This window comes from Labrus bergylta, chromosome 8, assembly GCF_963930695.1.
Source record: "Labrus bergylta chromosome 8, fLabBer1.1, whole genome shotgun sequence".
NCBI lineage: Eukaryota > Metazoa > Chordata > Actinopteri > Labriformes > Labridae > Labrus > Labrus bergylta.
The window spans coordinates 11,560,922-11,582,496 of record NC_089202.1 but is presented as its reverse complement, the minus strand read 5'-3'; the positions used below and the strand labels follow the sequence as shown (position 1 = coordinate 11,582,496).

General features: G+C 43.2%; 1 protein-coding gene and 3 non-coding genes across 6 annotated transcripts; 2 read left to right on the top strand and 2 right to left on the bottom strand.

The window, feature by feature from the left end:
• The first annotated feature begins 16 nt into the window (after window positions 1-16).
• invs (inversin) lies at window positions 17-21,574 on the top strand. 3 transcript variants are annotated; one of them, XM_020651928.3, is made up of 19 exons: window positions 17-136; window positions 753-861; window positions 6,428-6,527; window positions 7,560-7,726; window positions 8,880-9,053; window positions 9,662-9,829; window positions 9,973-10,153; window positions 10,523-10,632; window positions 11,070-11,241; window positions 11,889-12,044; window positions 12,136-12,257; window positions 12,652-12,759; window positions 12,863-12,969; window positions 13,044-13,253; window positions 14,198-14,394; window positions 14,814-15,387; window positions 15,980-16,131; window positions 20,529-20,615; window positions 20,697-21,574. In XM_020651928.3, exons 2-19 carry the CDS (start codon window positions 859-861, stop codon window positions 20,810-20,812), a joined length of 2,904 nt encoding a protein of 967 aa, XP_020507584.1. In that variant the 5' UTR covers window positions 17-136; window positions 753-858; the 3' UTR covers window positions 20,813-21,574. The 3 variants fall into 3 exon arrangements, with proteins under 3 accessions (XP_020507584.1, XP_029136607.1, XP_020507585.1); XM_029280774.2 differs by having other exon boundaries at window positions 750-861; window positions 7,563-7,726; XM_020651929.3 differs by having other exon boundaries at window positions 750-861.
• trnak-uuu (transfer RNA lysine (anticodon UUU)) lies at window positions 7,026-7,098 on the top strand. The gene has a single exon. It is a non-coding gene; the product is annotated as a tRNA-Lys (tRNA).
• Window positions 17,804-17,875, bottom strand: trnat-ugu (transfer RNA threonine (anticodon UGU)). Its single transcript has one exon. It is a non-coding gene; the product is annotated as a tRNA-Thr (tRNA).
• Window positions 20,258-20,329, bottom strand: trnat-ugu (transfer RNA threonine (anticodon UGU)). Its single transcript has one exon. It is a non-coding gene; the product is annotated as a tRNA-Thr (tRNA).
• Window position 21,575: the final 1 nt, after the last annotated feature.

Below are 21,575 nucleotides of genomic sequence, written 5' to 3'. Positions count from 1 at the left end.
CCATGGTATTTGCAGGTTTTTACAACAGTAATGGGAGTTGTAGTGTTTTTTTTTTTTTTACCCAAACTGTGGCGATTCAACGGGACCACTGGGAAGAAAACTTTCCAGAGATTTTCACCAGAGAGGAAAGCAAAAGGTAAATAAAAAACCGTGGAAGAAGGACACTTTTTGAAATGCAGTTGTCTTAATGTTATCCTCATCTTATCCACTGTCACACGTGTGTTTGTTGTACTTCTTTCGCAAAAGAATAACTGATTTCTCTTAACCAGGGGGGAGTTGCATCATTATAGCTCTTTTTTTTTTTTTTGCAATACTCAGTTAAACCCATTTCAACCTTAAAGCAATCTGCTAGATTGTTTTTAGCACAAAACTCAACTTGGCAGATGCCCTGGTGCACAACTCTGGAAACATCCCTCTAACTTCTTAAGCCAGGTTAAACTAAATGATTATATTGTGTAACTCCACTTTTGTTTTGGCAATGTAAACGTTTGTTTATCATGCCAATACATCATCTTTCAACTGGATTGAATTATATGCTGCTCAATCCTTACAAACAAAAACTAAGACCTATAACTTAATTTACGGATTGTTCCTCATCAGATAGGTTAAACTCATTGGTTTACTAAAACAAAATGTAATTCTGAGGCGTCCTCTCTCTCTACCTGTGGTACCAGTGTTATGCTGGCAGTTATTTGTGTGAACAGGTGTGCTGGTCTCAGTAGGTGAATGATCCTCTTTCTCTGCCCCAGCAGGAGCCAGGATCAGGACAGGAAGGGGACCTGGATGTGGATCCACACCACACTGCAAGGATGCTCTGAACTGTGCAACATCTGCTGAAGGGTCCCCCTCAATGCAGCTATGGTAAAAATCCAACACACACAGAGCTGCTATCCAAATAAAGTTCAGGATTGTAAATCTTAAGAGATAATTTATTGCCTTCTGGATGTATCTATTGTTTAGATTAGTCTGTACTACAAGTTTGTAATTCTCTCTTTAGAGTCATAACCATTGAGACTATTTGTAACTAAATTAATTTGGTGTGCTGTAATAGCCTAATTGTTAAGAAGATTAAGGTGGAAAGTTGAATTGAATCCCAGCATTCATATTTTATGAGCTAAAGCTGTCCATAGGGGGTTCACAGTGTGTAAGCAACTCACAGATGGAGGGAGAGAGGGAGGTTTCTCAGTCTCTGTCTGAATATCAGAGATGGAGAGACAATGTAAGCTCATATTCCTTCAAAATCTTTTTTCAAAGGAATGTGGTGCTTCTGTTGAAGTATGAAAAAAATCACTCTTTGAGTTGTCATAACAGTGTTAATTGCATTATACCTGGTAGTGGTACACAGTACTGCAAATCAAAACTGGAACACATTTCTCTGGTGTAATAAGAAAACACTATTTCATCTGATTTTAGAAGACAAAGTCGTATATCTCAAATACAATTAAAAAGGAAAAAACAAATAATTCAATGATAAAAATAGATGGTGAAGAATTTAAATATAGCCTAACTCATCAGTAAATATCACAATAAGGTGTACTGTTAAGGTTTCTTGCAGAAATTAAGCAAAGATACCTGATGTGTTTCTAAAAGGATTATAGTGTAAACTGAGTTCACTAGATAGAAATAGGTTATTAATCATTAGCCCATATAGCATTGTTTCATGGTGTGTAGTATTAAGAGACAGTGAATAATGGCAGTATCAAGTAAAACAAATATTGCCTGTGTCATCCAAAAGCCCAAACTCTTTAATTAATGGTGATATGAGGTCAAGAAAAACAAGCTTATATTTACATTTGAGAAGCCTTCACCTGCAAATATTGGCCCTTGTATAATTAGGACTATGGATTCTACCATTAATCTTTCTAGCTAAAACATCGTAGGCAGAAAGGAATCATTCAGTTCTATGTGCTTTTTTGAAATGAGTGTAAAGAAGAAAAAAATTGCCAAAGGTCCAAGCATCAGAATTTATGATTTATTCAGTGCTTCGGACATAGTCAGATGTTACAAGTACAATGACACTTTTTGACTGTATGTCAAGCCTGCTTTTTTTGTACACATGAAAAGTTACATGCATCAATAACTTTACAACACCTTGAAATGCACAGTTTAAAAAAGAAAAATCAAACTACATGCAGCACACACAATCCTGACCTGCACCCCTAATTCATCTCTCAATGCTCCCCTTTTTTATTCCCTTTTTTCTTCTTTCCTGTTTTTTTGTTTACTCCGTCTTACTCAATTTTCAATTGCTTCCATTGATTTTTATGTTTGTTTTTTTCCAGCTGATTCTGTCCCTATACTGTGATTTGCTGGTGGGCACATTGCTCTCTCCACTTTAATTGGACATTTAATTAGATCACAGTTTTAGTCCAATTAGACTCAGTGGTGTCAGGAATAAGGATAGGGAGGGGAGAAGAGGGAAAAGTCCCCAAGCTGGTGTCTGTCTCCCTTCCCCCCGTCTCATCCTCTCCTCTCCCATTCGTACTTCTTTTCTTCATCTTGTCTTTTTCTGTTGGCCTTGCCTTCTCTCTCTCCTCTCTCCTCTCTCCTCCCTCCTGAGGGCGGCTCATTAGTGATGTAATGGGATGACACAAAACACAGCTCCACTAACTCTCAGAGTGTCTCAAGAAGGGCCTGAACCACACACATACACATTTGTATGTTCTGTATGAAATCTTTTGCACTTCCTCTCTTTTGGTACCGAAACTATGAAGGGGTATGCTAAAGTGTTTTTTGTGCCTCTGATGAAACACCAGCACTGCCTGCCAGTCTGCCAGTCTCAGCAGTATTGACCAAGCCATACAAACACATGCACATACACACACTCAAACATTAAAGGCATGCTGGGCAGAATTTATCGACTCATTGGAGTGCTCCGGTAGGATATCACTAAACCTAATGAAACTCAGATTAGCCTCATTATCATCAGAGCTTGCTTACATGTCGCTCAAATGTAGGGCTATTCTGCACAAAGGCTCCGCCCTATTTGTTGTCAAAGTCCCCACACAGAACTCCGACTCTAAGCATAAACAGCACTGTGCCCCTGTGGTCAAATACATAGGGGCAAATGTAAACACACACAAACACAGACACCCAAATGCATGCCAGTATGTACACACTAACAGCAGGTGTAACTCCTCAGAGGACACAAGTCAATCTCTGAGTCCCTGAAGCAGTCACACCCACCCTCTCCTAACCTCCACCCACAGGAGAGAGATGGAGAATCAGCCTCCGCAGAGTCCTTCACTCTCGACACACACACGCATACATGCTACACTTCTGTGTGTTCCGTCCATATGTGTATAAATGTATGTGTGTGCATGGGGGGAAAAAAAAAAGTGTGAACGGCAGGCAGCAGGCAGGGGTGTTTTAGCCACAGGCGTCGCTACCTGACCCCCATGGCTGTGAGATTGACAGCTGTGGTCCCGCCTAATTGCATTACTCTCCCAGGTGATTGGCTCACACCCTGGGGGCTCATTTGTCAGGATGCATTGTGGTAATGATGTAAATTAGCAGATCTATGTGTCACTCAGCCTTCTAGCCCCCCTGCTGATTGGCCCCGCTGTGCCCAGGGGCTCGGCCACCAGTTGAGGGAGCCAGCTCATTGGTCCTTCGGGATCCAGGAAGTCCCCCAGAAATAGGGCTTTACAGATTGGGCATCCCTGTGGGCTCATATTATCCTTCCTCCCACCTCTCTAACTGTCAGTCAAAACCCAAGGACTGATCCCTGCCGCCTCCATCTCCAAGCTGAGACTTAGAAACACGCGCGCGCACACACACACACACACACACACACACACACACACACACACACACACACAGAAACATGTAGATGGAATGGGCACCTGTAATCGCCCCATGTTGCCACACTCTGTTATAACTTCAGAAAAAGTCTCTGTGGGTGTTTTTATGTGTTACCTTGTATAGAATTGAAATAAAGGCCACAGGCTCTGGCTCTGTTCCCCACTGCTTAGCCAGCATGACCTAGCTATGTCGTCTGTCAAAAGCCGACACATTCACAGTGATAGACAGCTAGAGATATGCAGACAACACACTTTGCACAAACAAACGTGCAAGAACACTTTGACTCCCCAGTCTCTTTGCCTGTTTGTCTCAATTAAGGCAATGTGTGTGTGTGTGTGTGTGTGTGTGTGAGTGTGAGAGAGAGAGATAAAAAAAAAGGGAGACAGAAGCTCGCAGTGTAAGAACTTCGAACTCCTGTTGTGTTGCTGAAAGCTTTAGTGGCAGTGTCTGGATTCTTTGTTACACGCTGCAGTTATATGAGGCCGAATATGAATAAAGACTAAATAATGTCAGCATCAGCATGAATCAATACTGATACAGATGCACAATCACCTGGTCTGGACCTCAGCCTGTGATCAATAGTTTACTCTGAGTTATTGTCTTCATATTAACAAGTGGAGTGCTCCCTGAGGAAGGAGTATGAATGGCTAAATGAGAGCAATCCAACCCTCTCTACGGGACCTGGTGTTGTTTTTACACCACCCTTTGTTTGGTTTCAGACACTGCATCACAAAAACCTTTTTAGCCAAATTTGGATGCACTGTAGGTGTTTCCAAAACACTCAGTCACTCATGAAACTCTAATTGCCTTCTCTTGGCAGTATGAATGTCCTGCACAAAGATTCAGATATTGACGTGTGTGCCTCATGTCAGTGTTTTATGTTGTTCTGATTTTCTTTTAAAATTCTGCATCAATCAATTCCTATTTTTTGTTATTGTAGCGGCCTGGGACTTTCACATTGACTCCAAAAACCAAGAAGATTAAAGTTAAGACAAAGTTTTCAATTCAAAGTCTAGTTTAGCCATCTCTGGAAGAAGATGGCATCTGTGCATATGTTAGATGTTAGCATTTGCCAACTTTGTGTGAGTGCGTGTTCATGCGCGTGCATTTCTGACTCAGTAATCGTTGTAAATTAGAGATGCTTGTGGTTGATTTTGGTAAAACCCCCGTAAAGCTTCTCTCTCACGGAAAATCACTTCCCATGACATAACACGTGTGCCAAACAAAAACACACACGCACAAGCAACCCCACACTAACACACACCTTTTAGTGCTGCACGTAACATCCCTCCAATCCTCTTTTATGCGCACATAGACCTACTTCGCAATAAATGTATTAACTAACCTATATTAAGTCTCTGACGCTGCTTGGCAGAGCGTGAGAAAGCAGCAAGCATGATGGGTAATTGCCATGCTGCACGCAGTGTCTACAGGAGCACTCTTTACGAGGTGATGGTGGGGGAGGTTGATGGAGGACACTGGAGTCTTTCTTCCCTGTTGATTGTTTGAGTTTTTTCACCAGTTTAAAAGTTCTCATGACTTGGAACCATCATGTCAAAGTTTATTGGTATTATATATTTATATCAGCCCTATTGTATGAAAGCGCTCTATACAGGGAGTTTCATAAGTGGTGAATCAGATCTGTTCATGTGATGGTTAATGAAAATGTCTTGGAGAAGTCTCAGATTGTGGCATGAGTTTGTGCCTCCAGTGTTTATGTGTTTAGGGGCAATAATTGATTTCTGTGTTGTGCCCCGCAGGGCTTGTTCCACATCTTTAAAACCCATACACACACACACACACACACACACACACACACTAACATGCACCCACATTCACCCCATGCACACACACACAAACACACACACACACAGCAAGGCATGCTGCAGTATTAATGAGACATGAATAAGACATGAAGAGAGACCCCCCTCCTACACCGCTCACACAGGGTCTCCCTCCTCCCCAGCTGCTTCCTGTCTGCAGATTACCCAGCTTTCACTGGGCTCTGGTTAAGTGGGGCCAGGAAGAGATTTAGCCCCCTCAGCGGGGAAAAAAACACACACTCATACACCCACGAGTGCAACCATATACACTCCTTACTTTGAGCAAACATTGGTAAATATCTGTTTAATTGTGGGGTTGAGCTTTCAGGTGTTTGTCTTCTGCCTGAAATATGATCCATGATTAAGAAAATGGATTTAATATTTGCTCCTTATCAGCTCTTATCGGTTCATTAAGACTAATGAAAACAAACTGTTTGAGGTTGAGATTATAAATTGCAACCCTTTTGCTAATATTTAGTTTAATATCTGAGAATATGCAAATGAAAAAATCTATCAGTTTGTTTGTGTGTGTTTTTTGGGGTGACTTGAAACAATTTTGACCTTCTCTTTTTGACTTATTTAATTAGTAGTAGCCATTTAAAGATGTCTTCGTCAGTCACATGCCATGGAACTATGTATGAATGGCTTTAGTGCAGCTGTGTTGAGTTGTTGGGGGGGCTTGGAGCTAAATAAAGGTAAAGGAAACTGTCTAGACTGGGCTGAATGTCACTGAAACTCTTGATAAGTGAGCTGAGTGTATGTTGCTGCAGGTTTTGACCTTCTATCTGTTTGTGTTGCAGGCCTCAGCGACTTCTAGCCAAGGACCCACCTCTCTGGGCTCGCAGGTTCATGCTGCAGCTGTCAATGGAGATAGGAGCGCCCTCCTCAAACTCATCACAGGTGGGTTGCACACCAGCCTTTCAACATATTAAAGGTTTATTCACAACATCAGCTTTATTGCATAGGCAGAGCAGGCAGGGTCTTCACTGGAATCCAGAATGAATGAGTTTATATGTGTGCCTCTTAACTACTAGGCCTTCATCTGCAGCATGGGAGTTAGAACCCTGGTCCTTCCACTAATTAATTATTTTGCAAAAGTGCTGAAATTATTCTGGACATTCGGCCATGTTAATCTTCAATCAAAAAATGTAATCTTGTTGGTATGGGATACAAGTTTTGGTGAAAATTGTGCAACAAACGCCAAATAATCATTGCAAGTACTCTTTCAATTCACAGGGAAGTGGCATGGTCCTCCATGTTACCAGAGTTGCAGTGTTTCTCATGATTTGCTGATGCTACAAAGAAAATAAAAAAACATTTCTTTCAGAAAAGCGGAAGTTCATGTTAAACAGAAACAGTAAAATTATTTATTTTAATACTGGAAAGGTGCCTTTTAAAGCGTGAATAGCTCAGTTGGTAGAACATCAGGCTTTTATTCTGAAGGTCCAGGGTTTAAGTCCCTGTTCAGGCAAAAAAAGCTATTAGTTGTAGAAGTAGCTTAGTCTGTAAGGACATGGATAGGGAATCGGTTGCTGGTTACAGTCCTGAAATTGGAATAAAGTATGGAACATGGGACTGGATGCTTGAGAGGTGTTAGTCCACGTGCTGAGCATTGCCGAGGTTCCCTTGAGCAAGGCCTCCAACTGCTTGGGGCACCTGTGCAGCCTGTGCAGCCCCTGCACTCTGACATCTCCCGATAAATGCATGTCAATAGGTCCTATAGGTACATGAGTTCATTTTGCGCCGAAGTGTGTGTGTTTTATGAAAGCAATTTTATTTGAATGAAATAAAAAGGGTTAATAATAACATTCTATTACTTTCACAATAGCCACATATTTTTACTTTCTTATATATATATCTTGGCCTCTTATTAGCCTCTGTCACAAACCTTCCTCTGTGGGTTTTTTTGTGTTTGTGTGTGTATAAATGTAGCAGAACCCTCTCTGCGGGACCGAGAGGACCAGTTTGGTCGGACCCCTTTGATGTATTGTGTGCTGGCTGACCGCCTGGATTGTGCCGAGATTCTGTTGAAGGCCGGAGCCTCGGTGAACAAGACCGACCACAGCCAGCGTACGGCTCTGCACCTTGCAGCACAGAAGGTGTGGACACGCATACAACATACACAGATGTTGTCGTAATGATATTCATTTTTATTTTCATAGCACAATTCAAGACTAGAGAAAGTGAAAAGGGATAACTTCGACTCCATAGATTAAGTCTTTAGCTCGAGAAAGGTCTTAATAAGTGTTTAAAATGAAGATAGATATAAAGCAAGCTGCAGTTTTTCAGACAAATTGTTCAAAGGTATATTATACAAAAAAGTTTACACAAGATTTGATAAGTGTAAAGATTCAGTAATGTAGAATGACTATGACTCTCTAATCTCAAAGCTTTAATGTAAACGATAGAAAGTTAGTGTCCCATCAGCTCCAGTGGGAAGCCAGTGCCCCCTAGTGGTTGTAGTTAGGGCCTTAGGGCTCAAGGGGGGGGGGGTGTCAATCCTGCAACACAGAGGTTTTAGCTGTGTAATACACTTAATTACACTGTATTAAAGATTTATTCTACATGAACAAAATCCCATTTCACACATTTTGGCCACTGAAACCTATGAAACCAAAGGATCTTAATGTTCTTCTGTCCAGGCAACAAACATTCAGTGTGTGTGTGTGTGTGTGTGTGTGTGTGTGTGTGTGTGTGTGTGTGTGTGTGTGTGTGTGTGTGTGTGTGTGTGTGTGTGTGTGTGTGTGTGTGTGTGTGTGTGTGTGTGTGTGTGTGTGTGTGTGTGTGTGTGTGTGTGTGTGTGTGTGTGTGTGTGTGTGATGGGAAGCCCTGTCTCTTTGACATCTGATCAATAACCGGCTGAGACAGGCAGAGAGGCCAGGGATTACCGATCTAATTGGACTGAGAATAGGAAGGACGGGAACACACACACACACACACACACACACACACACACATACTACCTCACAGTTCTGATGCATACTCACACACAAGATAGATCTGTCAGACTGTGGCTTTGTGGTCACAGGATGGCAAATATACGAAATACACTCACGTGTGCATGGTTACCCGGCTTTATGGCAATGTATGTGGCACTAAACATCTCCTGGCGGCCAGCAGTGAGATGCAAATTTAAGATGATGACGCTGATTCTGCTTCTGCTGATGAGACGACGATGATGGAAGGACAAGGCCATGGTTTTGCTGTTATGTGTTGAGCAGCTCATCACAGATGCATTTTTTTGTGTTGCAGGGGAATTTGCGTTTCCTGAAGCTGCTGCTCTCCAGGCGTGCTAACTGGCTCCAGAAAGATCTAGAGGAGATGACGCCCCTCCACCTGGCCACCCGACACCCTTCCCAAAAAGCCCTCGCTCTCCTGCTCAAACACATCGGACCCGGGGAGGTTGACACACAAGACAAGAACAAGGTGGCACAGTACAGATGCACACAAATTAGATTGCTTGTCTTTCCCAACTGTCTGCAGTCAGAAACCAGCCAGTCTGCTTGTCTGACCAATAAGTCGCACAGAGATAACTGACTGGCTGAAGACGGTTAGGCAGGAGCAGCAGGAATTTGAGGTCAGACACACTTGAACACACAGAGAGGCACACTCACACAACAGTGAGCGATTTAACAATATGTGGCTTTGTTCTGTGTTCTGCTGATAAGGCCACAAACACACAGTCTCCTCTGTCTGTTGGAGCTGACGTGTATCTGACATCAGTTAGTTTTGTAATAATCCAATATGCATCATAGTGTCAGATGACAGTGGTTTCAGCAAATCTCAGAATAGCTCATTGGCCATTACTGAGATAGTATCTGGGCTACAATCTCAGCTGGATATTGAGCTTTTGTAGAGCATGCTGCCCTCATATTTCCTGGCCATAACAGGAAGGAATAACTTACTACTAGTAGTTTTTAAAATGTGCAGCACACTTCAAACCTGGCATTACTGGTGTGCCCCTCTGTTTTAATTCCATTCATGACCTATGTTTGTTGCATTTCTATCACTTAATTCCTTTTTTTTCTGTGCAGCAAACTGCTCTCCACTGGTCAGCGTTTTATAACCGACCAGAACACGTGCGCCTCCTGATCAAGCATGACTCCAACATCGGCATCCCAGACAGTGAGGGCAAGATCCCACTGCACTGGGCAGCACATAGTCAGGAGCCCAGTGCTACACAGACTGTCCGCTGCATACTGGTACACCACTTGAGTGCATACACACACAAAAGTGACTTTTCTAAATCCTCCTCCATCCTCAGCCATCAATGTGCATGTTCTCTTCCTGTTTTGTTTTGTTGTGTGGTTTGTGTTTGTGTGTGTTTGTCGGTGTGTTTGAGTAGGAGGCTGCTCCCACCGAGTCCTTGTTGAACTGGCAGGACTATGAGGGGCGGACACCCTTGCACTTTGCTGTTGCCGATGGAAACGAGGCAGTGGTGGAGGTGCTGACGTCTTACGAGGGCTGTAATGTGACAGCTTATGATAACCTCTTCAGAACACCGCTGCACTGGGCGGCTCTGCTCGGTGGGTGAACACACATCCTGTGGGTGACCTAGTGTAGCCTATAATACAATTACTCACAGTGGAGGCACTGGTGAGCACCTGAAAGGAATCAAGGCTATTTGAAATTCAAACAACTTTCCTCAAAATACATTTCCAGTCTTATTTTGCTTATACTTGTTAATCAAATTGTTATAACTTGATACTTTGATGTTTTCTTTATTTGTGGCGATGCTAGCAGCGCTAAGGGAAATTATGTTTTTGGGACTGTTGGTTGGTCAAGAAGATTGAAACATCTCGACAACATTACACTTTTTGGACTCCAACCAGTGCCAGTTTATGAAGTTGATGAATTATAAAGTGACTTAATTCAAATAACAATTACTTACTTAGGCCATGCCAGAATTGTCCACCTGCTGCTGGAGAGAAACACATCAGGAACAATCCCCTCAGATAGCCAAGGGGCAACACCTCTGCACTACGGGGCTCAGAGCAACAACGCAGTGAGTCACATACACACTTTACACACGAGGCTTGAAAATCTGCTGAATGACAATCCTGCAGATTTTTCAGACAGATTTATGACAAACAAATTATTGTTTATTTAAACGGTGTCTCCTTCTGAATGTTTTGCAGACCTCTGTGTGGAAACTTACAGAGAAAAAAAAAAGTTTTAATTGATTTCTAAAAAAAAAAAAACAGAAAACAGATCATATAATTGACACATTGGAATTTTTTTTTAAGTTTTATGATAATCATTTAATATTTATGTTTAACCTTGTCCAATTCAACTTTGAGAAGATTCACTGAAGAAAATCAATGTGTTCACTTTATTGGTTTGTGGCAAATATAATGTTGTTGATAACAACACATATTACTTCATGGCGCTTCATAATGTACATGAAAGAAACTAGAAATAACTGTCCTCCTGCATGTGTAGGAGACAGTGGGTGTGTTTCTGTCACACCCGTCTGTGAAGGATGAGCCTGACCTGGAAGGGAGGACGGCCTTCATGTGGGCTGCTGGAAAGGGCAGCGATGATGTCCTCCGCACCATGCTGGACCTCACCCCTCACATTGATATCAACATGGCCGACAAGTATGGAGGCACTGGTGAGCACCTGAGAACAGGAGGAAAACATCTGACCTGTAGCTGGTTTCTTTTGTCTGTTCCAAGTGTGTATACCATCACCTTTTTTAGGCTAGCATTGGTGATGTCACAAGGGATTCCCCTTAGGGTGCTCGAGTGACTGAGAGGGAAGGAAGTGATACTGTCAGCAAAATTAGCGTGAGCTCACTGAATAGACTCCCACCACTGCCAGCACTGTCCTCTGACACATACACACATGAATGTCTGCCTCGCTCTGACCCCCAGGCATATAATCTCCATGGCGATAAACCCTCTGTTCAGCCAGGCAGTCATTGTTTATGCATGCTTAACATGCAACGGTTGAGTAATGCTAATGAGACAGTGTGAGGGGGCAGTGAGGCTGACTGGTGCCCGATCACTTCCATGCACTTGACTCTAGTCTGCACTGTCTGGGGACTGGATGGGAGGGGGGAGTAAAGTGTACCGCTCTACATTAAATGTCTGCCTGTTTAACCCCCCTAGTTGACCAGGCTTTAGCCACACTCCAGAGAGACAAGAGGATGAATGAACAAAGAAGAGGCAGATGAGGGAGGAGGAGTTGCCATGGGTGTTTTATTATCCAGTTAGATTCAGGAAACAGTGTTTGTGTATCTTTTTTGTGTTCACACAGCACTCCATGTGGCCTCCCTGTCAGGCCATGTGAGCACAGTGAAGCTTCTGTTGGAGAGGGGAGCGATGGTCGACTCTCTGGACGTGATGAAGCACACGCCGCTGTTTCGCGCCTGTGAGATGGGACACAGAGATGTCATACTCACACTCATCAAAGGTGGGTGCAATCGATACAAAAATTCAGGTCAATTTAGACATTCAGTTTGTCAATGAAAGGTTTTGACTGAAATGTATTATAACTTATAAAGGTTCTGCGCATGTGGATCTGGTTGACGTGGATGGTCACACGGCTCTGCACTGGGCAGCTTTGGGTGGGAATGCTGAGGTCTGCCAGATATTGATGGAGAATGGGATTAGTCCAAATGTCCAGGTAAGAATGCATCTTCTCATAATAGCCCAGGATTTAAAAAATTAGGTTAGGATCTTTCAATCATAGTTAAATACTGTTTACATGATAGAAAATGTGAGCTGTGGATAAAATTTCACATCCATTTAGTGAGAATTCTCAGTATCCTTCTACAGCACTTTCACATCCATCAACTCCCAAAGAAATATGGCAATTAATACAACTAAATACCTTTACACTAAATGATTTATTCATCATGTTTGCTTTTGCTCACCTGCTTTCGTTTGCACTAAACATGGATTGTAGATTTGTTTCCTCATCAACTTCAACATTTTAAAACGTTTTGACCACTGTGTTCTGAGCTTCTTCTTTAATGGCTCTGCGTGTGACCGTGAAATACTTGACTGCTTCTGGACAGGACCAGGCAGGAAGGACTCCTCTACAGTGTGCAGCCTATGGTGGCTACATCACCTGCATGGCTGTCCTCATGGAGAACAATGCTGATTCAAACATTCAGGACAAGGAGGTAAAACAATGTGCTAATATATACAAAATGTACATTATCAAGGCGTCTGAACACAGCTATATATATGTATTGAACGGGGTGCTCTTTTTTTATGGGTGCACAGGGGCGCACGGCTCTCCACTGGTCATGCAACAATGGCTACTTGGATGCTGTGAAACTCTTACTCGGCTACAACGCCTTCCCTAACCATATGGAGCACACTGAGGAGAGGTGAGGAAGGGTGAGACAGTCAAATATAGAATTTGGAAAAACTGATTTTTAAAAAATGCTTTGGTGTTGTGCAGGTATACCCCTCTGGACTACGCTCTGCTAGGGGGGCACAGCGAGGTTACTCAGTTCATGCTGGAGCACGGTGCTTTATCTATAGCAGCCATCCAGGACATTGCTGCTGCCTCCATTCAAGCCATCTACAAGGGCTACACCGTCCGCAAGGCCTTCAGGGAGAGGAAGCAGCTCCTCATGAGGCACGAGCAGCTGCGCAAGGATGCAGCCAAGTGAGACATGAGCACACACTATTACATAAATACAGTACATACTTATTGGCGTGCGTGTGTGAAGACATTTAGAGACACATTAGATTTGCTGTGACTTTGTGTCATCGCTCAACTCCTGCCTCTGTCTCCATTATTTGTCTCTGTCTGTTTTCTGTCACCCATAAGGGAAATGTCACACTCTCTCCATATCTATCTTACTCTTTGTCATCCCTGCACACACATACGTCTTCTATCCGTCTCTCTCCTCTGGCTCACTCTCCTTTTGCCATTTGCTCACCTGTCTCTTTGACTGCCCTCAGCTCTGTATTTTAAGGAGAGATCTTTCTGCTCTGCAGCATGTTTTTCTTACAAACTAAGAATATTAAAATACTCTTCCACATATGGTAATCATTTTAGACATTTGTCCCCATAGATTGCCAGGTTGTGACTAAAATTCATAAAATGTTATATGCTGTTAAATGAAAAACCTTTTTGGGCGCACACACACACACACACACACACACACACACACACACACACACACACACACACACACACACACACACACACACACACACACACACTGTGTAACTGGTTTTGTCTCTTTGTATTAAACTGTTTTTATCTGATAGCACACTTTATGGTGAAGTTATTCTACTTAAATGTGTGTGACTAAGAGCAGTCTCATGATTACTCTTTACTGAAAGCATGGTGCTTTGATCTGATTGTTTAATCATATTATTTTCCACTTAAATGTGTACATTTTTGGGTCTTTACCAGCTTGGCATTTGTAAGGTAATACGTTTAATGATGTGCAATAAACCAAATATGCCTGAAGTGTAACAAAGATGACCACCATGAAATCTTTGTCCAAACAATGAAAAAACCACAAACATGAAAACATGAGCTTTTCTGTTGTTTTTGTGATGCAATTCAGCTTTATGCTTTATTTTCATTTTGTTCAGGAAACGAGAGGAGGAACAGCGGAGGAGAGAAGCTGTGCAGCAGGTGTCTGCAGCTCCTCCAGAGAAACGGAGGGTCCCGTTGGTGAAAACAGAGCAGGAAAAGCTGTCATTAGTGAACATGATGGGGGACTTATCGATGACGGACTCAGTGGTGGAAACCAAGAATTCACCCAAGACCAAAGATGAGCGACACAGAGGTAAAAAAAGAAAATGCAGAAATGCTTGTAATACACTGTGAAGTGGATTGAAGGTTAATCTTGTTTAAATTTGTTAGAAATGCCCATACCTCAGGGCGTTGGTGGCGCAGTGGTTAGTGCGCACACCCCATGTATGGAGGCTATAGTGTTCCAAGCAGTCAGCCCAGGTTCAAATCCAGCCTGTGGCTCTCTTCCCACATGTCATTCCCTGATTCCCAACTCTATCCACCTCTCTCCTACCTCTCCATTGAAGGGACAAAAAGCCCCCAAAAAATATATTTTTTAAAATGCCAATCCTTCAAGATGAGTCTTTTCCTCGAGCTGCATTTCTACAGGTACATTTTTAAAACTCACAAATATTTTGCGGAAACTCATTAACATCTTGTTTTCTTTGCTTCTCTTTCTATTTCTCTCTCAAGCCCACAAGAGGAGATCCTCCAAAAGAAGTCGAGCAGTGGAACCACATCAAGCTCCTGATGCTTCAAGCCATCAATGTGAGGTAACAGTTGGTACTGTCCCCAATGCTCCCACCAGACTGAAGGAACTTCTCTCTCCAACGAGCTGCAGCCAGCCACCCACCCTTAAATCAAGACCCCCCTCCATGCCCAAAGTCAGGGACCAACCCTCTTCAAACACATTCATTCCTGTCTCTGTGACCTACCAAACTGACACTATCTCACGCGAATGCCTCCCTCTGAAAAGGAGGGACGCTCATACGACTGGGCAGATGACCCCTGCAAAGACTGATGCCCACTCCTCTCCGCATAAACACAGAAACCACAGGGAGCAGACTTCAGAAAAGGCTGCCACCAAAGACAGAACCCCAGCTCCCTCATTAGGAAGCAGTTCATCTTTAGACCACAAAAGCCCTTCCAAGAATACTCAGTCAACCACACGTGCAATTATCTCAACACGCATGCACAGGGAATTCAACAAAGAGCATCGCAGAGCGAGGGACAAGGCCGCACGCATCATCCAGAGAGCCTGGCGCAGGTGAGTGTACGTTTTGGTACCTTGGGGATGTTCGGTAGCTTTAACTTATCTGGCTGCAGAAGATTGGTACTGCCATGTGGTGCCCACATGTTACCCCCCTCCCCACATACACGCCAATCTGTTCTCATCTGTGCCGTAACTCCCCCTCCCCTGTGTTCAGTCTGGATGCCATCAACACTTTTTTTGTGGGGGGGGGGTGGGTTTGAGCGTGGGAGATTGGTGAAACATGTAGGCAGAGGACAGACGGGCTATAATCTAGAGCTTTCATACTGGTTTAACAAGAGGCTAAAAGTTCAGCCGTGCTGCTCTAATAGCTACCAGCAGCCTCTCATTGCTGTTCTCTCACTTGTGCACACTCTTTGTTTCTCTTAGAGGCTGCCAGTGCGCCGCAGGATGCCCCCTGTTTCCATTCAGCTTCACAATTATATTCTGAAAGTGCTGCCTATAAACTGCCTCGAATAAAGTCTTGTTTACTTTATTTATGCTCTGTAAGTGTAAGTGTGCGGACTTGCCAGCTTTTAGGCCTTTGAACGCTGTCTGAGATATTTTTATTGAATGTGCTAATGTGCTTTGCATGATTGTGTGTATGCAGGTACCACGCAGGCAGACGGAGAGAGGCAAGGAGGCACAGAGAGGTGGAGTCAAGTGAAACAAACCATGCCCAAAACAGGAAGAAGTTAGAAATACAGCATCAAACCACCAAAGTGGCGGCCAGTAAGACCTCAGTGCTACAAAGTATCTATGGTAAGATTTTTGCTTTTTTTCGGGGATTATTGATATGTACCGCAAGTCATTTGATCAAATGCAAACCAAACAACCTGAAAAAAACACATATATAAGTCTGTAAACCCATTCAACAGTAGAAACTATCCACCACGCCTGAACCACTGGACAGAACATTATTTATATTTTAATGTGGACAACATCTCCCATAATTCTAAAACAACCAAAAATGACCTTAGCGTACTAACAGGTATGACCTGTGAAGCCTAATCCTAATCTATTGTTGCGCTAATAAAACACATCAACACGCCACACTGTTGCACTGGCTGTCATGTTCGGTACAATGAACATAACATAACATATCCTGCTGACAATAAATACTTAGTTGTAGTCCACTACAAAGGCAGACTAACATTCTCAGTGGAAATAAAGAGTTTATAAATTGAGTGCCGTAGAGGTTTTTATAGTTCATAAAAACAGTCCAAATCACAGTACAAACTGACAGTCTCTTGAGCTTTCTACTAAGTTTCTTTTGACTGGAAGCATTTTGTATTTCAGAGTTCTCTTTTGGTCATCCTGAAAGCAAATTTGAGATCTATATCGAAATACTGTCTTATACAATAAAGAGTCTGATCAAAGTGCAATTACAATAAGGACATTGTTTACGGCTTTAGACTTTTCTACTAACCAGGATTGGATATAAATTAGGAAATTGTTTTTGTAGTGTCAAAGGAAGAATCTTGAAAGGAGGATCATTGTCATACCATGTAGAATAAGCTGCAAGTGACTTACTTCAGGAACAGGAACCATCCATGTAAATGTCAAAATGAAGCTTGAGTCTACATACCAGGACAGTATCAGGCTGGTTGGCTGTGTTGAACCTCTGCTGGGGTTTCGCCCCACAGACAGGCCTGACCTTCATCACACATCACCAGGTGATGATGGGAGAGCAGGCAGATACCTTGCTGCGCCAAAACATACGCACATGCTCGCTTTCTCTGCTAACAGGGAGACGGAGAGATAAACCCTCCCCCCTTCTCTCCATACTCCTTGCTCCAACTTAACCCACCCTACTGACGTGGTTGTCCCCTCCTCCTTCTCACCTTACCTTCCTCCTGCTCTCTTACTCTCCTTCTCGCTCTCTGACAGTCCTGGCACTGTGAAAAGTTCAGAGCTGTCAGGGGGAATGTCAGACCACTGCGTAGAGCAGTCTGCTAAACACACACACACAAACATACAAACCTCAACATGGTGCCACACACATATTACGAGACTAATTTTTGCACTTTTTTTTGCAAAAGACATTTGACCAATAAGTCATTCTTAACATATGCTTTTATCCAAAGCAACATACATCAGAGAGTAAGTACAACACTAATGCATTCCACAGTGGCATTGTGTGTCTTGCCTGAGGACACATTGGACATGTTTCTCAGCTTGGGATTGAACCCTCAACTTTCTGGTTGAGAGGTGATGACTCTACCAACTGAGCCACAGCTGCCCATTTCTGTTTTGCTTCTCCAGTACTGAAGCTACAAAATGTAAACGCTTACATGTTCCAGACTTTCTTGTAGCTCTTGTAATTGGTCAATCTGCCTCTCCAACCATATAGTCATAGCTTTAACCTTTATTTATTGGACATTTTTTAATAATTGTGATGTTAATTTGAAGCCACAAAGGATTTAAAAAGAACAGGCTCCAGTGAGGTTTGAACTCACGACCCCTGGTTTACAAGACCAGTGCTCTGCCACTGAGCTATGAAGCCTTTGATAGAAAGTTACACATCACAGGTACTTTATAAAGACCACACCTTTGACAACTATGAGCATGGAGCCTGACTAGATCAACCAGTTACTGTTGGGTGCTGGGCTTTGTTATGGAGTGGTAGGGTTTCTCTGGTAGAAGCGGGATAAAGAGGGTTCACAGCATGTTCAACTATCGTGTTAATGGCAGAATTTGTAGTTGCTGAATGAGTTTGTGAAAGACAGTAAAGGAGATGTCAGGCCAAGCGGATAAAACCAGTCAGTGGATTTGGATGTGGAGAAATAATGCCGGTTGGGTCTGAAATAGAGAGTAGATCATCTTCTCTGGCTGTGGCTCAGTTGGGAGAGTAGGTCAGCTTTTAACCAAAAGGACAGGGGTTCAATCCCCAGCTCTAGCAGCCACATGCCTGTTGTGTCCTTGAGCAAGACACTTTACAAGTTGCTCCTGTTGCCTTGTCGGTGGCATAAATGCGATTGGGATTTGTCACTTAACATAGCTACCGCTGCCCTCAGTGTGTGAATGGGTTGCGGTGACCTGCAGTGTAAAAGTTCTTTGAATAGTCAGAAGACTAGAAAAGCGCTATAAAAGATCAAGTCCATTTTTGCGTCTCTTCCCTCATGAAAATCTAGTCCCAGTCAGGCCATCTCACCCTGGCTCTGCTTCCCCTGTCCTCTTGTTGAAGTCCCTCTACAAAGATTTCTGTGCTTTTCCATTTTCTCATTTTCTCGTAAGCGATCTTTTGGAAAAGGTTGTGTTTTGGTCGTGGGGGTTTAGGGGCGATATGGTATGGTAGGTAGTAGCAGTGTTGTCAATACCTGGAGCTTGCATGAATGTTGTCTGGGTCTGTTGAAGATGGAAATGCTGCCCGTAATGGCTATGTAGGTACGATAAATAAGTTTGTTTAATAATAATAACTTATAATTTATTAATCCTGCGAGGGGAAATTCGGGTTTACACTCTGAAGACACACAAATAGACCAAAATACACACACGAACAAACAAGATCTTTTAGACATGTGTTGATGAGAGGCATCAGAGTGAGGGGCTGTCCACGGTGTCCACTCCAGATCGGAGGCACATTGGCAGCTACCAGGCTAGTTTCCAGACTTTGTCCGTGCCGGGACTTGAACCAGTGACCTTCCGGTTCCCAACCCAAGCCCCTACAGACTGAGCTACTGCTGCCCATTTGGTGGGTAGTTGATAGATCAACAAGTTACTGTCGGGTTCTGGGTTTTGTTATGCGAGGTAGGGTTTGTCTGGTAGAAGCAGGACGAAGGGGGTTCAAAACACAATTAAATATCCGTTAAAACCAGTCAGTGGTTTTGGATGAGAAGAAAAAATACCAATTGGGGGGGAAAGTAAAGTTAGGAGACCTTTTTGCTTCTCTTCCCTCATGAAAATGGAGGGGTAGAGGGAGGTACAGAAACACCCTGATCCAGTGGGGTTGAGAGCTAGCCCCAGACAGGGTATCTCACTAGATCTAGGCCCCCTGTCCTCCTCTAGGCCCCCTGTCCTCCGGGAAGATTGTACTATCAAACCCCTGCAGACGATACAAAATGCAGCAGCACGACTGGTCTTCAACCTTCCTTAAAGAGCACGTCATTCCGCTGTTCATCTCCTTACACTGGCTCCCAGTTACTGCTCGCATCAAATTTAAAACTCTGCTACTCGCTTACAAAACAGCGACAAAAACGTCTCCTCCTTACTTTAACTCTCTCATCCAGGTCTACACTCCCTCCCGCCCACTATGCTCTGCCAATGAAAGGTGTCTGATCCAACCTTCACAACAGGGTCCTAAGTCTCTGACTAGACTCTTCTCCTCTGTCGCCCCCCTGGTGGTGGAATGAACTTCCAAACTCCATTCGATCTGCAGAGTCCCTCTGCACCTTTAAGAAAAAGCTAAAGACCCATCTCTTTCATGAATAACTACTAACTTAATGATGATGGTCTCGATATTATTGATGATGGTAATGACGATGATTTTTGTTTGATAACGACAACTTTTAAGATGGTTTCTATACTGATTAGAGCTCTCAAGAACTGCCTTCAATGTTGTGCAATGCCTGTCAGCACCTGTGTGTCCAATCAGACTCAAAGCTGATCGTTTGCTTTTACTGACATTGTTTGTTGTTTTCTAGATCCTTACTTGTGTTGTACTTACTCTCTTCCTATTGTTTGTCGCTTTGGATAAAAGCGTCTGCTAAGTGAATTGTAGAATCCATCTCTAGGTAAGATAAAGAAGTTATGTGTGTGGGTTTGCTGGTTGGTACGAGTTTGCATAGAGGAAGTTGGCTCTGGGACACTGGAGTTAACCATCCAGCCTTCCTAAGGAGTCTTAGGATAAATAAAAAATAATAAAGGATTGAAAAGGACACCAATATTAAGGCTCCAGTGAGGATTGAACTCACGACCCCTGGTTTACAAGACCAGTGCTCTGCCACTGAGCTATGAAGCCTTCGATAGAATCAGGAACTCACAGGAACTTTAAAAAGACTACACCTTTGACAATCATCGGGGCGGAGTCTGACTAGATCAACCAGTTAAAGGACTGCCTAGGTTTTGTTATAAAGCTGGTTGAAAGTGCTTACATGATGTTACTGCAAATCTAAATGATGATGTCATTTATCACCACCCTGGTCTTTACTGTCCATTAGGCAACTCTATGGCCAGACGAGGGCGTTCACTTCGGGGCTCTCAGTCTCAGCAGCTCCTGGACCTTCCTTTACGCACACAGAGCCAGTGTAAGTGAAAATACAAACACTAACACAAAGTTGTATACACTAAAAGTCTCTAAAAGGTTATTCCATGTGCTTATTTTGCAGTGAGCAGTATAGACTGTGTGCATCTGATTGACGCAGTGAATCAGGCCAGGCAGTACTCCTACCACCTAAGACCACAGAGCGCCGGTCAGGGGACCAGAGGCCGAGGGAAACATTGAAGCCACTAACACAGACACACACACAGACACACACACACACACACACACACAATAAAACACCCTTCATGTTCTTTGATGTTTTCTCAGCTGGCTGGCGGCCTTACCTCTATAGAACTACTACACCCATTGTTCTCTCAATGTGCCAAGCTTTCTAAAATTAAGCCATATGACATCAGAGTCATGACCTCACAGGGTGGGGTTAAGTCTACAGAAATATTGTGTGTAAAAGATAACCTTTCATCCATTGTGGAAGGAACACATACACACGCCAATCCCGCTCGTTCTCCGTTGCTCTCGCACACACACTGAGATAACCTTTCCCCCTGTTGTGGAGAATGAGGCGGTCTATCAACAGCCGGTCATACAGATAGCCCACCTGCAGCTCTGACTCTCTCTCTCACACACACACACACACACACACACACACACACACACACACACACACACACACACACACACACACACACACACACACACACACACACACACACACACACACACACACACACACACACACACACACACACACACACACACACACACACACACACACACACACACACACACACACACACACACACACACACACAGTCTAGTCTATATTGCTTTCACTCTCTAGAGAAATGTTTGCTTATAACTACAAAGTTTGAATTCACATTGATATGCTTTTGCACACAAAAAATATTTTTTGTGTTATTTAGATATATACCTCAGTGTCTTTTTTTATTATATAATAAAATAAATAAAAATGATACAAAAGGCT

Coding starts and splice junctions, on each gene's coding strand:
- invs (XM_020651928.3), top strand. Junction 10,633..11,069: donor GGGCTCAGAGCAACAACGCA/GTGAGTCACATA, acceptor CTGCATGTGTAG/GAGACAGTGGGTGTGTTTCT. Junction 15,388..15,979: donor ATCCAGAGAGCCTGGCGCAG/GTGAGTGTACGT, acceptor GTGTGTATGCAG/GTACCACGCAGGCAGACGGA.